At 53.7% G+C, this 18,043-nt stretch overlaps 1 protein-coding gene across 5 annotated transcripts in view; it reads right to left on the reverse strand.

Annotated features, from left to right (window-relative positions):
* Nucleotides 1-18,043, reverse strand: part of ASB2 (ankyrin repeat and SOCS box containing 2) — a 43,135-nt gene that overhangs the window by 3,807 nt on the left and 21,285 nt on the right. For 4 of the 5 annotated variants that reach the window (XM_032624926.1, XM_032624927.1, XM_032624929.1 and 1 more), the window contains 5 exons: nt 14,868-15,034; nt 13,860-14,015; nt 11,584-11,829; nt 8,411-8,582; nt 730-1,294 (listed from right to left, as the gene is read on the reverse strand). In XM_032624926.1, coding sequence (XP_032480817.1) covers nt 730-1,294; nt 8,411-8,582; nt 11,584-11,829; nt 13,860-14,015; nt 14,868-15,034 — 1,306 coding nt within the window. Of the gene's footprint in view, nt 1-729; nt 1,295-8,410; nt 8,583-11,583; nt 11,830-13,859; nt 14,016-14,867; nt 15,035-17,034; nt 17,931-18,043 lie in introns of those variants that run through there. The other variant, XM_032624930.1, reaches the window with a different exon arrangement.

Below are 18,043 nucleotides of genomic sequence, written 5' to 3' on the forward strand. Positions count from 1 at the left end.
GCAAGTCACGTCACCTCCCTAAGCCTCAACGTCCTTGTCTAGAAAATGGGTATATGACACCAACTTCAAGGGTTTTTTTAATGAGAATTAAGGTAATATAAACATAAACTTCTCTGCACACAGAGGATAGCCCATAAGTGATGGCCATTAGCCATTGTTAATATCTCCAAGAGGAGGGTGTTTCTAATTTCCTTTTCATTTTACATTCTGGCTTATTTAAGTCATCACCATGGACAGGTCTTGCCGCTGGGGTCACTGACTTTCTGCACCTCACCTGACCTTGTACCAGCCTGCTCTCACCTCCACCCGGATCCTGGTCAATCAACCTCATATTCCAGGTGTAGGTTTGCTGGGGGCGATGAACCCCTCAGTTTTGCAGTGTTCCTCACCAATCCCCTGCTCCATTGTTCCTTCCCCAAAAACTGCAGACCAAAGAAAGGCCTTAATCGCTCACGTGAACCACTAAGTTCTGCTGCCTCTAAAGCATGCTAACACCGGGTTCTGCTGCCTCCGAAGAGCGCTAAATACTAGCTTACACTCCCTCCAAAGCGCACTGACCGTGAGTTCACGCTGCCTCCAAATCCTGCTGACCATCATCTTCTGCTGCCTCCCTAGTGTACTGCACCCCGCCTCCGGTGCACACAGCCTCGGGAGCGAGTGAACCACTAGTCCCCCCAGCCTCCGGAGCGCACTGGCCCTGGCCGCACTCCCCCACACGCGCCTTCCTACCTGGACCACGCCTGGCGCCTTGTTCGAGCCGGGCGCGTTGTTGAACCTGTTGGAGGACGACGGGGCGGGCGGGTGCGGGCCGTTGCCGTACAGGCACGAGAAGCAGGGCTCGCCGTTGCAGCCGAGGTCCATGAGGAACTTGAGCAGCGACAGGCACTTCATGGAGAACATGATGGTGGCGGGGAAGGCGGTGGGATGCGTGGCGATGTAGGCGTCGATGTTGGCGCCGTGGTCCAGCAGCAGCTGCATGGTGCGCAGGCAGCCGTGGCGGATGGCCACCAGCAGGGGATTGATGACGTCGCGGTTGGGGTCGGCGCCGGCGAGCAGCAGCAGCTCGGTGGCGTACACGTTGTTGTTGACCACCGCGAAGTACAGCGCTGAGCTCCGCCGGTCCTCGTAGAGGCGCGCGCGCTCGGGCGCCAGGGGCGCGTTCACGTCGAAGCGCGCGCTCAGCAGAGCTTCGAGCACCTCGTCGTTGTTGCGCTCGGCGGCCAGGTGCAGCGGGCTGATGCCGCTACGGCGCACGCGCGTGCGGCTGGTCACCGGCAGCAACATCTGCACGATCCTGCGGGCGGGGCGGGCACGCGCGGGTCACGGGGCGGCCCGCACCTCTGGGCCGGACCCGCGCCCGGGGGGAGCGGAGGGGCCAGGCTCGGCCACTCGCAACCACTGAGTGAGGAGGCACGGACCCACCAGCAGGGGGCGCCGCGGAGACAGCCGTTCTCACAATTACCACTTGGGGGAGACTGGGTCTGCTTTACAGATAAGGAAACTTGAGGCTCAGAGAGCTTCCACCACCTTATCAGAATCACAGAGCCAGTAATGAGTGGAGCTGGGCTTCAAACCCACAACCCTTAGCCTCCAAAGCCCGAGTCCTTAAAAACCTCAGCCAGACTGGCCTGTGGTTTGAAGAATCTCTTGCCGACTTATTTCAGGCGAAGGAGTGTTGCCCATTCCCAGCTCAGTTATCTGAAGGAATCCATTAGAAGGCCCCCAAACCTAATGACTGTCTGGGCTACTATCTTCAGGAGGCAGTAGAGCCACATCGTGAAGCATGGAGCTAGACCCTGCCCTGCCTAGGTAGGCTGGGGGTGTGGGTAGGCGTGGGCGGGCAGGGACAGCCATATCCAAGGGCTCACTATGTGCCAGGAGACATCCAAAGGCTTTACAAACACTATTCGGTTTAATCTTTACAACACCCCATAAAGTATGTCTTGTCATTCCCTTTTATCCAGATGAGAAAACTCAATGCTCAGAGCGGTTAGGGGGCTTGCCCAGGCCATACATCGGGAGACACAAACCAGGATTTATACCCTCCTCTGACTCCAGGGCTGAGCTGTCCTGCATCTCTGTCTTGCTGCCCTGAGGCCTTGGTGGAGCCACCAGGTCCTGGGGGACAGGAGGGGACAAGTCTGTCTGGCCCCAGCCTCTCCTGCCCCAGACCCCAGTTAGTCCTCAGTGACCATGAGGTCGCCTCCCTGGTCCTGGGAGTCTCAAAGCCTCTTCCCCTGAAGGCTGACTCTAGCCTCTCCCAGGCTCTCTGCCCTGCCTGTGGCTTGGAGAGGGTTGACCAGCTGTGGCTGAGGCTGGAGATTGCTGCCAGCCCTGACTCTGCTCTCTTCTGGTGAATCAGGGACTATTCTCAGCCCTTAACCTACGCTAATCTGTTACATCCTCCCAACAGCCCTATGAGATGTGTACTAGCATTAACCTCATTTACAGATGAGGAAAGAGAAGCCCAGGGACACACAGCCAGTAGGTGATGGAGCCAGGATTTGAACCCAGCTAGTCTGATTCCCCCTAGAGTGAGGAGCGCACTCTTAACCGCTCCTCTGCTTCTTGTGTGGCAGTCAGGAGACAGCTGCTATGTCACAGGGTTTTACATTCTTCACAACACATTACTTGCCTGCCCCATTTTATCTTCACTGCAGGCTGTGGAGGTAGCCAGAGTGGATCTGTGGCCTTCTTTGTAATAGGCGGGGCTCAGAGGGATGAAGTGACTGATCAAGGGCCATAAAGCAGTTCTAGGGCTTGACCGCAGGAATCCTGACCCCTTGTACTTGCTGTCTTCCCCTAGATCCCTGCCACCTGCCAAGCTCTTGCCACTGATGTGATTACAGACCCTAACCCACACATTCCCGGCTGACAGGTGACCTTGTGTGGGCTCCAAGGAAGTGGCCATGGCAGGGCAAGCAGGTGCCACCAGGCCCATTCCCGCACCTCTTTGCCTCCTGGCTCTTGGGCTCCTGGGGCTTCTGCCTTCTTAGAAATGTGATGCCAGGGACCTCCCGTTAGGATCTCAGTGGAAAGTATTATTATGGTTAGTGACGCTGTGTTTGCTTAAAATCTGCCTCTCAAACCTCAAAAGGAAATTCACACACCCGGGGGGGCTAATTGCCTCCTAATTTCTATTTGTGCAGGCTCAGGAGGCCTGACCTCGCTCTGTTGAGGTGCTGGTCAAAGGCGGGGGCCGGGGCCTCAGCCTGGACCACAGCCATGGCCAACAAATGCTCCCTAACAGCCGTAACATGCCCAAGCACGGGAAAAACAGTGAAAGGGACTGCCTGGGGCCACTGGCCAGATGGGCTGGTATCTCTGGCAGGTCACAGCTGGTCTCCACTGGTCCTTTGCCGAACCAAGGGGAAATGGCAGAAATGTGGGAACGTGACTGGACGTTGCCTAGAGTCCCAGAAAATAACACAGTGAAATTATCTAATTGTCGTGCGCTTCTGGAGGACTTGGCCAAGCTAAGAGTAAAGGTAATGCCGGGCGGGGTCTGGAGATCAGTGTGTCCAGCCTCCCATTTTACAGAGGGTGAAACTGAGACCCGGGTGTGGGGTGGGAGGTGGAGGTTGGACTGGAGGTGGATGGCAAAGCCAGGGCAGAATGCAGGCGTCAGAATGCCCAAAGCCAGGCCTTTCCATGATGCCCCAGTCCCCCTAGGCCTGGGGAGTGTTGGTCGCCCCACTGCATGTCATCACTTCTCTCCCACAGCCCAGCTGGTGGGAGGAGGGCAGGAGGACGAGGGGGAGACCCCACAGGACAGACTGGGACGTTCCCATTTCCCCCACGGGCAGGTCCTGGGACCACAGGTACTCAAAATGCACCTTAAGAAGAGAACAAATGTACCCATTGCCTGGCAGAAACTTTGGTGTCTGGGAGGCCTAGTTCCCTGTCCCTCTCTTCTCCTTTCCCCAGCACGGAGGCTGCACCCACCAGCTCAGCCTCCTGGGTCACCGGGTCACGGTGGAGTGACCTCTGCCAGCATTCAGTATAAATTTGACCATGGACTTGACTTTCACGAGAGAACCAGCTGCCCACAAATGGCTCTGCTCCCAATACCACTGGTAGCATTGTGTCAACCTGGCAGTGTGTGTGTGTGTGTGTGTGTGTGTGTGTGTGTGTGTGTGTGTGTGTGTTGAGGGAGGATTACCTCTTTTCTGAGCCCTTATGGCTCCACCAGTGGAGAATCTGCCTGAGGGTGTTCCCGAGGGCACAGTGGGACTCCTGCCCACGGGGGATCCCTCTGGGGGAAAGTCTGCAGCTCTTCCCCTGGGAGCTGGAGCAGAGGAGCAGGTCCTCCACGAAGGAGGAAAGCAGGCCCACTGCCACTCTGTGCCACCTGCTGGATGAAGCAAGCCTGGGGTCTCTGGGTCCTCGGAGAGAGAGTGGAGCTTGCTGAGGACGCAAACTGCGTGCTCTCAATCCCTGTGCAACTCAGAATCCCTGAGGGAATGATGAAAGTGCAGGTTCCTGGGCCCTGTCATTCAGGGCCCAATTCAGCAGGTCTGGGGAGGGGCCCCGGAATCTGACGTGGGTGATCTATGCATCACGCCTTGAGAAACTTTGCTGCAAACCTTCAGTTTCCTCCAGAAGGTACAAGCAGTAAACCGGTTTCTGGAGGGGATGGGGTTAGAGAAAGGGGCCTGTCCTCTTATTTTCTGGGAGGACTTGAGCGCTGAGCCTCAGTTTCCCTTTTAATTAACAGGCATGCTAACTTGCTTATGAATGTGTTGAAAAATGCATTTTAATTTAATGTATTAAATGTTCTCTATTCTGCCTTTCCCAGAAAGAGTTTTAAGTGGCTTGCAAAGGTAATATAAATTAGAAGTAAAAGAGAAAGGATATTTAAAAACTAGGGAAGGGCCAAAATACAAGTCAGTATTATATGTCAGCCACAAACTACACATTGGTTCTCCCCTGGGATGCCTGGTAAAAGCACCTGAGAGCTTTTAGAAATCCTGCAGCCCTAGCCCCAACCCAGATTGCTTACAGCGATATCTCTAAGAGTGGCGCCCAAGCCTCAGGGTTTTAAGAGTTCCCCAGGGTTCCAGTGTGTAGCCGAGGTTGAGAACCAGTGGTTTCAGTGCTATTCTAAATTCAGTTTAAAGGGATCCTGCGCCATCTGCTCTTGTCTAATACTACTTCTTAATAAGTCTATCTTTGGGGCTGAGTTTTAATCTCATAAGGTGTCTTTGCTAAACTGGAAATGAAAAATAAGAAAAAGTGTGTCTTGGGGCTTCCCTGGTGGCGCAGTGGCTAAGAATCCGCCTGCCAATGCAGGGGACACAGGTTCGAGCCCTGGTCCGGGAAGATCCCACATGCCGCGGAGTAACTAAGCCCATGCGCCACAACTACTGAGCCTGTGTGCCACAACTACTGACCACGTGCGCCTGGAGCCCGTGCTCCGCAACAAGAGAAGCCACCGCAACAAAGAGTGACCCCTACTCGCCACAACTAGAGAAAGCCCGTGTGCAGCAATGAAGACCCAATGCAGCCAAAAATAGAAAAAGATAAATAAATTTATAAAAAAAGAAAGAAAGAAGAAGTGTGTCTTGGAGGTGCCTAAGACTTTGGGGTCTTGGGGTCTCCTTTCTCAGCCACGCCCAAATGTCACGCCCTCCAGTTAAAATTGCTGAAGGCACCATCTGGCGAGCACCGAACTCAGATGCTGGAGCCACTTTCCATGCTACGGACAGGCAGGGCGTCCTGGCAGGTGGTGAGTGCGGAATGCCTAGGGAAATTCACATCAGATCCCCAAGCAGCCGAGGGAGGACAGCGTGAGAGGGCCACATGCCACGTGCCCAGAGAGTGAGTGCAGCACTTGGGGCTTGCCTGGCCGCGGGCCCTGCCAGGTGGCAGGAGCTGCTGGGAGTCGGCTTTACTCCTTTGTAGGGCAGCCGTCAAAAGGTGGCCTGGCCCCCTCAGTCTTGGAGTCGAGAGGGAACTGAGGTCTGAGAATGGAGGGTGAATAACCAGGGAAATGGCTTTGGGAGTCAGCACGAGTCCAAAGCGGGAGACTCCAGGAGAGCATAAGCCATTCACATTGGTGGTTCCAGAGAGGCCCAGCCTTTCTCCCTGGCCATCCTTAGCCACGCCCAGTGCTCTCTCAAACTCCCCACCAGCTGGGGCCAGACTGCTGAACTCTAGTTCCACCTGAAGGCACTGGGCGTGACTGGAGGATGCCAAGTGACAGTCCCAGCTCGGCCACTCTCTGGCAAGCCACTTCCCATCTCTGTCCTCTGGTCTCTCCTCTGCAAAATCAGGCTTGGATTAGATCAATGGTCCCCCCCCAGAGGTCTGGCTGGGCTGTATCTGGTTGACTCAGAGCTTTTCAGTGATAGAGACTTGGGCTCCTTCTCTCCTGGAGATTCTGGTTCCGTGTGTCTGGGATGTGCCATTTAAAAAATAGCCCAGAGTGACTGTGCTGTACAGGCAAGTATGGGGAGCCAGTGTACCAGGAGATTTCAAGGGTCAGTCCTTCTGTCTCTTTCCCTCGGGATCTCTCTGGAGTCAGGTTAAGATAACCCATGTTTGTGGACTGATGCTGGATCTTTCTGGAGCTGAAGAGCAAGATGCTATCTTGCCCACCACCTCTGCCTGACTTAAGTTGCTTTCATCCCTTCATTGGCTTCACTGAAAAATTATGGAATGTACCCTCCCTACGTAAGAGAGAATGCAGACCCAGTGAGCACCTACTGTGTGCCAGGTGCTCTGCTGAGGGCTTTATTTCCATTCTGTAGCCGCGTATATCCATTTCCCTAGTCCCCGCAACAGCCCCTAAGGCAGTGCCACCTACCTCCCATCTTACACAAGAGGGAATTGAGGCTCAGAAATGTTAAGCAAGCTCCCCAGGGCCTCAGGAGGCATTCAAACCCAGATATGTCTGCCTCACGGCCGGCTACTTGGTCCAGAGAAGGCGGGGTCTACCCTGTGCATGTATGGGGCATGGAGCGGGGAGGGCATCCTTGGTTGGTCATTTGTGCGGGTACCTACAGAGCAGGGCCTGGGGCCCCTGAGGGTCAGCTCTGTCTCCTTGTGTCTCCACTCCATTCTCCAGGATGTCACTCTCACCCCCATTTCCCTCTGCCTTAGCGGAGACCACCCACACTCTCCAGCACGCAGGATCTTCTCCCTGCTGAGGACAGGGCTGCATTTCCCAAAGTGTGTCATCTGGAGTACACGAGATGGGATTTTAGGTGAGAAGGTTTTTTTATTAATTGTAACTTGATAATTTTAACAATTTAATAGTGTGATAAATGTTCCCTTTCGAAAATAGATTCATTTAAAATAATAACGTCTTGAAAGGAAAATACTAAGAAGTGAGGGTACGGATATCTAAAATCAGGAAGAATGTCTGTGAATGCTCAAAGTTTGGGGAACACTGGTCGAATGGAAATTACTGGGCCCTGTGCATCCTCCATGGGCAGCTAGAGTTCCACCTCCTAGGCGAGTCTTCCCTGACCCTCCAGCTAGTGGTGGTGCAGGTGGAGGTTTAACAACTTGCTCTCTGGGGGGAGGAGGGGCCTCTGATTTCTAACAATCATTAATTTCCATGGTGTAAGTACTCTTACCATGGCCATTTTCAGACTACCAATGTGATCAATCAGCTCACAGGAGCTGTACAAGCCAGCTCTAGCACTCCTCTGCTTCCAGCCCATGCTAGTCTCTAGGACCACCACGGACCTCAGCTCTTCATGCTCTTTCATTTGTCATGAATGTGTGTGTGTGTGTGTGTGTGTGTGTGTGTGTGCACCTTCCATCCCACCAGATTGCTCCCTGAAAACTTAAGCTTCTCTCATCTCACTCAAAGTACCTAGCACATAGCAAGTGCTTAAGAAAAACTAGCTAGTATCAGTGGTACTATTTGTATTATTGTAGGTATCTCCTGTATGCCTGCTAACTGCCTAAGTGGTTATCTTTGCATCCCCAACAGAAATATCCACTAGTCCAGACTCATATCTGGCTTTCCGTGTGGAATCCAGTAGACGTGACGTTTGGAACAGGTGAGTTCCTGTCATTTGCAAGCTGAGTGACCTTGGGCAAGTCGCTCAACCTCTCTGTCTTAGCTTCCTCATTTGAGAAAAAATGAAGATAATCGTATCTACCTCAGTAGATCTGTTAAAAGAATTATGAAAAGTACAATTGTTAAAAGAATTAAACACATTTCTAATGTAAAGTGCTGGAAAGTGCCATGTAGGTGTTGGCTATTATTATTGTTCCTGGTCTTGTAAGCATTCACTCTAGCTTGCTGACTGCTGAGGGGTCTTCCTCTTTTCCACCTAAAGTGTGGCCTGGGCTCTGACCTCTCCTGGGCCTCCCTACCCCCGTGGGCGGGGCATTCAGAGGAATGGGTGGGGTGGGGGAGGAGCCTCGGGGCGGGGGCGGGGCCTGGGCTGACCTGTAGTTGCCCTTCTTGGAAGCGATGTGCAGCGGGAGTATGCCATCCTTGTTGGCCTTGTTGGCGTCAGCACCCTGCGACAGCAGGAACTCCACCACCTTCTCGTGCTCGTTCTTGCAGGCCTCGTAGAGGGCAGATGCGTGGTCGCTGGCCTGTGTGTTGATCTCAGCACCTGGCAAAGGAGAGGCGGATGGGTGAGTGATCAGGGCGGTCACTGTCCTTGATGTAACGCCCACCTCGGGCTGGCTGCTGCTGCCCTAACCACTGTGATACATTGGATCACCCAGAGGACCTCCAGCTCCTTTCTGCTACATTGAGACCCGCTGTCTGCCATCGTGAGCTGCAACAACGATGCCGGGATTTACTGAGCGCTTGCTCTGTGCCAGACGCTGTGCCTTACCTATGCTATCTCTTTGAGTCCACAACATATTGTAACCCCATGCAATCAGTAACAACTCGATCTCCATGTCACAGACAAGGACGATGAAGCACAGAGAACCTCTGCAACTGGCCCCAGAACCCCCAGCCCATAAGGGAAGAGCCAAAACTTGAACCCCGATGATCCGATGGCAGAAGCCTTGACAGATGGTCAGATGGCAGAGACCATGCTCTCAACACTCATTCCACCTAAAAGGATCCAGATCCTGCCCTGAGGAAGGTCCTCACAGCTCTAGGAGGGCACAGAGCCTCCTCGTAAAGAAAACCCTAATAATTTTATTCATTGGGATTTGCTCTTCCCTGCCTTCCATTTCAAGGAATAAGAGAGGAATTACTTCTTGTCTCCTCTGAAGGAAACACTACACCGTGCTGCAGGAGGGAGGAGTCCAGCCTGGTGACAGTCTCCCGTGAGCCCAGTCCCCTACGCCTTCTCCGTCTCTTGGTGGTGATGGAGAGAATGCAGGGGTTTCTCTGCAAAGAGCGGTGCAGCCTGTTCCCAGTCCCTCCCTATTCCGGAAGGAAATAGAACTGAGACGGCAGTGAAATGTCAGTAAAGGCTGAAATCAAGAGCATCTGTTAACCACAGATCCCCTCTCTCTGGGCATCCAGCTTATCACAAGCTTTCTTGTAATTTAAAATTTTTGATGACTGATTTCTGGTCTAGCGGAAAGAGCACAGGCTTTCATGCCAGACAAGAACCAGTTGAAGTTTCTGTTTCATGCTTTACAAGCTCTGTGGCCTTGGGCAGCCTTTAGGAGCCTCAGTTTTCTCATCTGTTGACCAGGAATAATAGTACCTACTCAACTGCAAGGAGTAAATAAGGCAACGTAAGCAAATATCCGCTATAGACTGAAACACTCATGTCCCCTGAAAACTCTTACGAAACGTAATCCCCGGTGTGATGCTATTAGAAGGCGGAGCCTTTGGGGGGTGATTAGGTTATGAGGGTGGAGCCCTCATGAATGGGATTAGTGCCGTAATAAAAGAGACCACAGAGAACTCCCTCACCCCTCCACCATGTGAGGACACAGAGAGAAGATGGCTGCCTAGGAAGTTGGGACAGGCTCTCATGGGACACTGAATCCACCTTGATCTTGGACTTCCCAGACTCCAAAACTGTGAGAAATAAACCTTGGTTGTCCGTAAGCCACCCAGTCTGTGGTATTCTGTGAACTAAGACAACCTCCCCACCAGGTGGCTGGCACAGAGGGGCTGCTCAGCAAATGCGAGTTCTCCAGGATGGAGGGGCCGGGGCGCTGAGGCTGGTTCTGCCTCCACCCTGAGGGAGACTTAGCCAGCGGCTCTGACACTGCCAAGCTCTCAGTCAGGCTCCCTGGAAGCCTGGACCCCGCCGGCCTCCGGCAAAGCTGCCTGCTCACACAAGAAAAATATTTGCATTTGCAAATGGACTCAGCCCACAACCGGAACAGACCCTGACTCAGGGCTTCAGCGGGAGAGCTGGGCAGAAGTTTAGCGTTAGCCAGTTCCCCTCGCCTGTCCGCTGAGCACCCTGCCCTTTGCCCAGCCTCCTTTCCTGGCTCCCAGGACCCTCCCTGTGCCCGTTTGTCCTCAGGCTGGTCAGCCCAGATACGTCCCCGGCGGCAAGGAACTGCCCTGGGTCTGTTTTCCCAACTGCTCGGGTGCGTGCTGCGTAGGTGGTTGCTTATCCAGGCCAAGCCCCAGGATGGAAATTCTCGAGGCCTGGGGCGGGGTGGCGGGGTGTGAAGCGCATGCAGTTTGGAGTCAGATGGACGCAGTCGGAGTCCAGGCTCTGACTGTGACCAATCATTTAACCTCTGCGAGCCTCGGTCTCCTCATCTACAAAACGGCGTGAGGACACTCCCTACCTCTTAGGGCTGTGGAGGGAACCCCACTGGCTTCTTGTGCTCATGCTTTAGTGCAGTGCCCGGCACACAGTGGGTCCTCAACAAATGATTCCAGCTCAGCCCCAGCGTCTGGCTTACCTCTGGGTTCTCTGTTGCTCAAGTGGAAGGGTCACTTCCCATGGAGAGAGAAAGGAAATCAAAAGTGTTCTTGGGGTAGGTCAGAATATAATACTCTTTAACCAAAAGAATGTCTGCCAAAGTCTTGGAGTCTTCTGTTACTGGGACGTGATATTTCAGGCAATATTATTTTATTTTGTCCCATTAAGTGAACAAAGATTTTTCAGAGGCAAGGAGTGCAGAGACCAGGGTTCAAATCCCAGTTCTAATTTTCCGTGAGACCTTGGACAAATCATTTTCCTATTCTGGTCCTTGGTTTCATCACCTATAAAGTGAGGAGGTGACCTAAATGTTGTCTGAAGTTCCTTCTGGCCATGATAGAAGAGAAGTGGTTAGGGTGTCGGGAGACTAAGATTCTGGCTAGTTCTATCACTAATTTGCTACGTGATTATAGATAGATAAGTCCCTTCCTCTTTCTGGGCCTCAGATTCTTCATTTGTAAAATGAGGTTGTTGGGCTAGGTTAGAGATGGCTAATATGCAGCACGTGTGCCACCCCACTCCAAGTTTGTGCCTAATTGCAGGGATCACTTGTGGAGCTCAACATTTCCGTCTGAGCCTAGACACAGCCTCAGAATCCTTCTCAACACAGTACTCCCGGAAGATAGCATCACTCAGTCAGAGTATATCCATAGAGGACCCCTAAACTTGCCTTTCCCTTAGAGTTTGTCTCTGAGGTCCTTCCCAGCTGTGCCCCTTGGGAACTCCATGACCCAGGGACCCTAGCACTCACCGTGTTTGGTCAGGAACCTCAGTGCCTCCAGCTGCCCACTCTGGGCGGCCACGAACAAGGGGGTGATGCCATAGGCATTCTTGGCTTCCACCTTAGCACCTCTGCTCACCAGGATCTCCATGACCTCCAGGTCATTGCGAGCAACAGACTCGTGCAGAGCCGTCCAGCCTCGGTTACAGCGGTGGTTCGTGTCTGCGTTGTACTGCACCAGAATCCTCACCGCCTCCACGTTCTTGCGCTCACAGGCTGTGCCCAGGGAGAAGCAAGATGGTCAGCAGGGCCCCGGCAGGAGCTGGCCAGCCAAGACTTCATTCATTCGTTTGTCCATCTACCCATTCACTCATCAGCCATAAGTGGATTCACTCAACAAATATCTACTGGATCTGCACTAAGTTTCAGTCTCTGCATAAACCACTAAAAGTAATGGTAATACGAATCAGAATTAATATTTGCTGATATGTATCTGACACTGGTTATGTGCCAGGCACTCTATTCTAAGCACTTCTCACAATTAACTAATTTAGTTCTCCCAACCACCCTTAAAGGATGTAGTGTTTTTCCCTTTCACAGATGAGAGAAGTGAGGCACAGAGAAGTTAAGTGACTTGCCCAAGGTCACACAGATAGTAAGTGGCAGAACTGGGATTCAAATCCAGGTAGTCCGTTCTGGAGTCTCTGTCCCCTGGAAGGTTCCGGAATGCCCCTACCTCATCTCCCTTTCCAGTGTTACCTGCTTCGGTCCTCCACGAGCCAGAAGGGGAGGAGGAGGGCAGTGCCATCGTCCTGATCAAAACACTTCCTCAAAAGCTACTCACTTAATTTGGGCTAAAATCTATCTTCTGAGTCTGCTCAAACGTCCCGTATAAGCCTCACCTTGCAGTAGGCCCTAAATGCAGCCTTAGCACTGGCAGAGCTATTACCAGGGAGGCTGGGCACTTGTCCAAATTAACCATCTCTAGAAGCTTCTCTGAGTCAGTCAGAGGGGGTGGTGAGAAGGAAGGGGGGCTGCCTGTGTAGTGTTTCAAACAGGACCCCAGGCTTGGTTTCCTCACCTGTAAAGCACAGATAATGGAACCTTCCCGAGAGGATGCCGTGGGAGGGTGGAGTGAGGTAGCACACAAAGGCTCTAGGGTGGAGCTTGGCACATAGTGGAGCTCACGCGGGACCAGGGCCCAGGCTTCAGCTGTGAGTCACCCAGCATATTGGGCGCTCTCTCTGGGTCAGCTGAGGCTCCAGGTGATGGCTCCAGTGCCGGGGGGACATGAGTTCTAGGGAAGACACTTCCATCACAGGTCTGCAGTGGACCTGGTTCCTGCTGCCTATGGAATGTTCCAGGTGCTGGATACCAGACACAGGGAAAGTTGGAGATTTCTGTAGTTTTTCAACATGTAAAGGTCCTATCATTTTTGCAAGCCCCAAAGCTGATTGCTTAAGCGTATAGGCATGAACTGAACACTTGATCGTGGAGTAGTTCAGAGTGCGGTGCTGGCATCCAGCTCGCGGAGTTTAGATCCCAGATCTGCCCTTGCTGGCTGTGTGATCCTGGCTGCCTCATGTCAGTTCTCTGTGCCTTAGGGCTTCATCTGTAAAATGGGATACTAGCATCGCCTACCTCGTACGTGGATGGATATGAGGGTTAGAAAAAAGAACAGAGCCTGGTACTTAGTAAGCACTCAGTAAATACCAACCGTCATGAGTATTCGGATTTTGACCCTGGGTACTGCCAGGGCAGCCAGTGAATGTCCTTGGATGATGTATTGGGTAAGCCAGGAGTGTTTCCTTTTCTCGAACATCCTGGAGGTACAAATTCCCTCTCACGCCTCTTTGCTTTTGCCTATGCTGTTCCCCTTGCTTGTCCAGCTGGTAAATCCCTCCTATTCAGGCTCAGCTCTGGGACCCCCTCCTGCGGATGCCCTCTTCCACATCAGGGCCCCTCCCCAATGTTCCCAGGTGCCTTGTGCCAAGCTCTTCAATGCCAGTAGCTAACTATTACATCATCTGCGAATCGACGCCCGCCAGATGGGGAGAGCACATGGACACGGACCGTATCTTTTCATCTCAGGGCTCTCAGCATGCCTGGCCCATGGGAGGACTTGGGAAATGTTGACTGAATATGTACATGAATGGATGGTTCAACTATGTAAGTTATACATCTAAACGAGGCTGTACCATCAAAGTAGACCCCCTTGGGGAGTTGTACAATTTGCAAGCAATCCTCCCCATTGCCCACCTAGTTTCTGGACCCTCCCTCCGGGAAGCCCATCCCAGTGGGCTCACCTTTGTAGAGTGGTGTCTCTCGGGCCTTGTTGGAGATGTCGGGCTCAGCCCCAGCCTGGAGCAGGGATTGGAGGCAGTCCAGGTGTCCCCTGCATGTCGCCAGGTAAAGGGCCGTTTCCTCCTGCAGAGTGCGCTGGTCAATGATTGCCGGGTATGCTGGGGAGGATAGAACAGGAAATTCAAAAGGAGGAAGATACCCACCTCCCCCTCCAACACGGGGGTGGTCCCAATTTCCTCCCAGTTCCAGGGACAGATGGGAGCGGCGTCCACCTGAATTTACCATCCACACTGCCACACTGCCCTGGCCTTGGATTCAGTCACTTTCACAGGGCTGTTTCAGCTTCCCGGTCATATTAATCCAGCTCAGATGCCACCTCCTCTGGGAAGCCTCCCCTGGTTGAACCCCCTCCTTCTCCGAATGACCCTGTCTTTCCCTTACACTCCCACCAGCCACTGCCAGAAGTCTGTCTCATGTAGTCGCTCCTGCCCTGGAGTGTGGTGGGCTGCCTGGGGTCCGTGCTTCTTGAGAGCAGAGGTAACTCCTGCCTGCGGGTGTTACCCATCCACATCTGGCCTGGGGGAGAGCCGAGGCTCAGAGAGGAGACATGATTTGCCCAGAGTGTCACAGCTGCTGGAGACGGCCTTGGCAGGGCACAGGCACAGCTGCGGTATTTTCCACACCAAATCAGCCCCTGGAACATTCTCGAACAAACTGGCAGTGGCTCTCCCACAAGTCAGCCTTCCCTCATTCCTTTTCTAGGAATTAGGCCCTCCTGTCCTGGGAGGCCTGGAGAGGTGGCGGGATGGGCGGGGCAGCGCTGGAGGGATGGCTTGCTTCCCCAAGCACTTCCTTGCTTCCAGCTTGATGACTTTAACTCTGCACGCGGGGTGGTAACTTTGCCTTGCCCCTTTCACTATGGTTGTGGTGAGGCAAAGCTCCGCAAGGAAAGTGCCCTTGTCCGTGCATCCGTCCCTACCCGTGGCTGCGCACAGAGCCCAGCGCCTCACCTTGATGCAGCGCCTTCAGGCAGCTCAGCTGGCCGTAGTAGGCCGCCTCGTGCAGCGGCAGCCAGCCCTCCTTGTTGGGCTCTGCGAGGTTCTTCCCCGCCTTGATCATCGCCTTCAAGGCCTCTTCATCGCCTTCCTTGATGGCCTTTAGCACAGGGTCCACGGGCCTGTGAGAGCAAGGGGCAGGTCATTCCTCTGGACTGGGGCAGGCAGAGGCAGGGCCAGGTGGCCTTTCTCCCAGAAGGAAAGCAGGGCCTGCTGGTGACCAGGAGTGGGGCTGGCTGTGGGATCGCACAGTCCTGCTTGGCCCTGCTGCTCTGGGACAGGTGCTCAGCCCCTGCAGCCGTGTCCTCTCAATAAGGAGAATAATTTTTCCTAACCCACATGGGCGTGCCCTGGGAACTCGGCCCTGACCTCGGCCCTGACCTTGGCCTCTCTGACTCTCAGCCCCGTCACGGCTTCCTCAGCCTGCCTGTGACCGGGTCAGCCTCTCCCTGCCTCCAGTCCTAAGCCCTCAGCTAACCACTGGCTTTTACATGTCTTTGATTGTTTGCCCACTGTCTGTCTCCCCCACTGGACTCTGAGCTCCAAGACCACAGGGCCCGTGTCTTTCTTCTATCCCTTATGATTTGGTTCCCACGGCCCAGCTCAGTGGCTGGTCCATAATAGGTACTTAATAAATACTTGCGGCTTGAAAGAAAGAGAGAGAGAGAAAATATGAAAGGAAGGGAGGGAGAGAGGAAGGATTCAGAATTTAAGAACCCTGACAATTATTTCACTCCTTCATCCCTTCTATTTCCAAAAAGACAGCCTCTTCCCTGTTAGAGGTTTGCTTGCGTCTTTGGGGATTGTATTTATATCTCTTTCAACACAGTCTTTGCAATGGCCTCCTCTGAGCGTTTGGAGGACGCACTGGCCTAAGAAGATAAAGGTGAGGGCTCTGGATCGGGCTTTGCCAGTGTTCCGTCCCCCTGTGAGCATCCCTGGGCCTGGAGTATTCCCATGCCTTTATCTCCAAGTTGGGCACCACATTGGGAAACTCCACTAGAAACGTGGCCGGCTCATTCACTTCCACAGATGGAAACCAAGGGTCCCTTTTTTTTTTTTTTTTTTGTGGTACGCGGGCCTCTCACTGTTGTGGCCTCTCCCGTTGCGGAGCACAGGCTCCGGACGCGCAGGCTCAGTGGCCATGGCTCACGGGCCCAGCCGCTCCGCGACATGTGGGATCTTCCCGGTCCGGGGCACGAACCCGTGTCCCCTGCATCGGCAGGCGGACTCTCAACCACTGCGCCACCAGGGAAGCCCCAAGGGTCCCTTTTAAACAGAGCTCCTTGGTGGCCAAAAGAGAATCAGGGGAACCCTCTGTCCCTGCAGCTTTCAGTGGCTGCATCTGCTATGCCAAGACCATTTCTACCAGGAGGATTCGGGCTTCCAGTGTCGGCCCCCCAAAGGGATGGATAACTGACCCCACTGGAGGTTTTAGTGATAATTAAACTCCGTCCCTGAGCATAGCACTCCAGAGTTTACCAAGCACCTCCACCTTCGGGGCCTGTTTGCACTGAGACAAAGGCGCAGACCCTTCAGAGGGGGAGTCCGTACAGTGAGCACCTCTCTGGGGTCTTCCCAACCCCTTTCCTTTCTCTGGACCCTCCTCCTCACCTCTAGAACTTTAAGCTGCTGAAAGATTTAAGTACCTGAAGGATTAATATGTTTGACACCTTCACGATTTAAAACTTCTGAATATCAAAAAGATTTCGGGGCTAATATGAAAGATAACTTCTTAGCTTGGCTCATCCAAGCCACGTCGTTCGTTCGTTCATTGATTCATTCAGTCATGCACTGAGCTGGCTTCCCCCATCCTTGGAGAGTCAGTGAGGACAACAGACTGCTGTGGGTCCACTCTTGGGGAAAGAGCTGCGTAAGTGGTCCCATTTCCCTGATGGAGGAGGTGAGACCGGAGGCAGGTCTTGTCCCAGGGCCGTCAGCCCTGTCAGTGGCCACGATAGGCCCAGAGTGTCTCCAGGGCCAGCCCCTTTACCCTCCCAGCTGCTCCCCCCTCCAGCATGAGCGGCACTTCCTCCTGACTCTCAGCCTCTCTGGTTATTAATAGCTTCAGAGCACAGATGCCGGTTAAGGACAGACCCAGCAAGGACGATGGGTAACTGACCAGATAAGCCCTGAAGTCCCCATCAACGCCATCACTGCCACCTTGATGAGTTCCGCTTACGAGCGGCCCAGAGCAGCCCCGGTTGGTGTCAGGAAAAGCCCCAGTGGGGTAGGTGTCCTGTCTCTCCCGGAAGGTCTCCTGTGGGACCCGTCTGAAGTGGAAGGGAGGAGGGCTGGCTGTTCTTGTGGCTTTGGCGGGTGTGCGGCGTCATGAGAACATTCTTAGGACGACGCACCGCTCAGCTTGGGCCTCGTCCAGCTGTGGTGCAAGGACCCTGGAGCGCTCAGACACACACACCGCCAGCTTCTGTATGAGCTCGGCCAAAGTGCCCGCCCCAGGGCTGGGGGGAACTGCTGCGGGTATCAGACCATCAGAGACCGAGGAGCTGGACAGGCCACTCTGTCCTCTCCAACCTTCTCTACGGAGAACGGAGACTAAGTGAGGGTCAGCGACTCACAGGCAGTCTCACAGGAAGTGGCAACAGCTCTGAGACCAGAACCTGGTTTCGCTTTTCCAGACTGTCAAAATCCTACCTGCAGCGCCAAGGAAGAGAAGGGTGGCAGGGCTTGAAAAGGGCTGGGAAGAAGAAACAAAACATAGGCCAATTGTCTCCTCCCCACAATGTAACCGATCAAGGAAATAGGGGCTCCAGCGATGAGACTGCTTTTTTGTTTTCAGCTGCTTCTGGGGTCGAGCAGAGAAGGAAACAGCACAGAGCTATTTTCTAAGGACTCACCTAGCCCAGCACCCTGGTGCCAGGCAAACAGAGCCTTTCCTGCATCTCGGATTATCTTTTGGTTTTAGCACCTGGCACTTAATAAATAAAGGCAACAAAGCAAACCAAAACTTGTGGGTGTGGGCGTCGTGGGTGTGCTAAGATAGACCCACGGTGATGACATGCGGGAAAGTGAGGCAGAATGGGGGGCTGGCTCATCGGCCTCAGCTCTGAGCCCCTGGAGTACTAGAGCCGTCTCCCCAGTCCCCCTCTCGCTGGGTCCCCAGGTTCAGA

The sequence above is a fragment of the Phocoena sinus genome, chromosome 2 (genome assembly GCF_008692025.1).
Source record: "Phocoena sinus isolate mPhoSin1 chromosome 2, mPhoSin1.pri, whole genome shotgun sequence".
Taxonomy (NCBI): domain Eukaryota; kingdom Metazoa; phylum Chordata; class Mammalia; order Artiodactyla; family Phocoenidae; genus Phocoena; species Phocoena sinus.